Consider the following 944-nt stretch of genomic DNA (forward strand, 5'->3'; position numbering starts at 1 on the left):
AGGGGAGGGGAGAGGAGAGGAGATGAAGAGGAGAGGAGATGAAGAGGAAAGGAGAGAGGAGAGGAGAGGAGATGGAGAGGAGAGGACAGGACAAGACAAAAAAAGGAAGGGGAAAACCAAGGCAAAGAGGAAGGCCCAGCATGACAAGCTCAGTCTCAGGGTGCTTTCACGCTGCAGGTGTTGCCCAGGGTGCAGAGAACCGCCCCCCCAGCCCCATATATTGACCCCCTCCCTGCTGTCCCAGCCAGGACATGGGGAGGGACATCCCGGCTACAAGCCATAGAGGGACTTGGGGGGTGTTGGTGGGATGCCACAAGCCCCACAGCCCCCGTCCTCCCCCGCAGAGCCTTGGGCAGCTCAGCCAGGGAGGTTGTGATGAAGCCCAGACCCCGTGGCACGAGGCCCACAGGGTGCTTTGTGCCCAGCAAGGGGGGGTCCGCATGGGGCGGGGGGCAATTCCTCAGCCGGTGGGATTCGGGGGTGCAGACCCAGGGAGAGGAGGGTCCTCAGTCTCCAGCCCCACAGGGTTGGGGACCCAAAATGAGGGCTGTGGGTCCCCTTGGCCACCACCGGCTCCTGGCACCACACTTTGCTCCCCTTGAATTTGGGGGATGCTCCTGGAGGGGCCACGCTGCCCATGGTCATCCCCCCCCTCCCAGTTGCTCCAGGCTGATCTTAAAGGTAAAGAAAACCAGGACAGGCAGGATCAGCCCCTCTCCGGCGTCAGGAGAAGCTGGGATCTGGTGGGCTGGGACAGGGAAGGGGGCACCCTGGGCACAGGGACCTTCCCAGCTCCTGGCTCCTTCCAACCAGCTCAGGGTTTGTTGGGGTTTTTTTTCCCTTCCAGGCAAACACGAGGAGAAGCAGGATGAACACGGCTTCATCTCCAGGTGCTTCACCCGAAAATACACGTAAGTACCAGGGAGGAGGAGAGACAGCAGCCC

The 944-nt window shown here is 61.4% G+C and overlaps 1 protein-coding gene across 1 annotated transcript in view; it reads left to right on the forward strand.

The window, feature by feature from the left end:
* HSPB1 (heat shock protein family B (small) member 1) overlaps positions 1-944 on the forward strand; it is a 1,583-nt gene extending 639 nt beyond the window's left edge. The window contains exon 2 of the mRNA XM_014953090.1: positions 848-944. Within this exon, the coding sequence (XP_014808576.1) occupies positions 848-915 (68 nt within the window). The 3' untranslated portion in view covers positions 916-944. The remainder of the gene's footprint in view (positions 1-847) is intronic.

The sequence above is a fragment of the Calidris pugnax genome, unplaced genomic scaffold, assembly GCF_001431845.1.
Source record: "Calidris pugnax isolate Ruff unplaced genomic scaffold, ASM143184v1 scaffold133, whole genome shotgun sequence".
In the NCBI taxonomy this organism is placed as follows: Eukaryota; Metazoa; Chordata; class Aves; order Charadriiformes; family Scolopacidae; genus Calidris; species Calidris pugnax.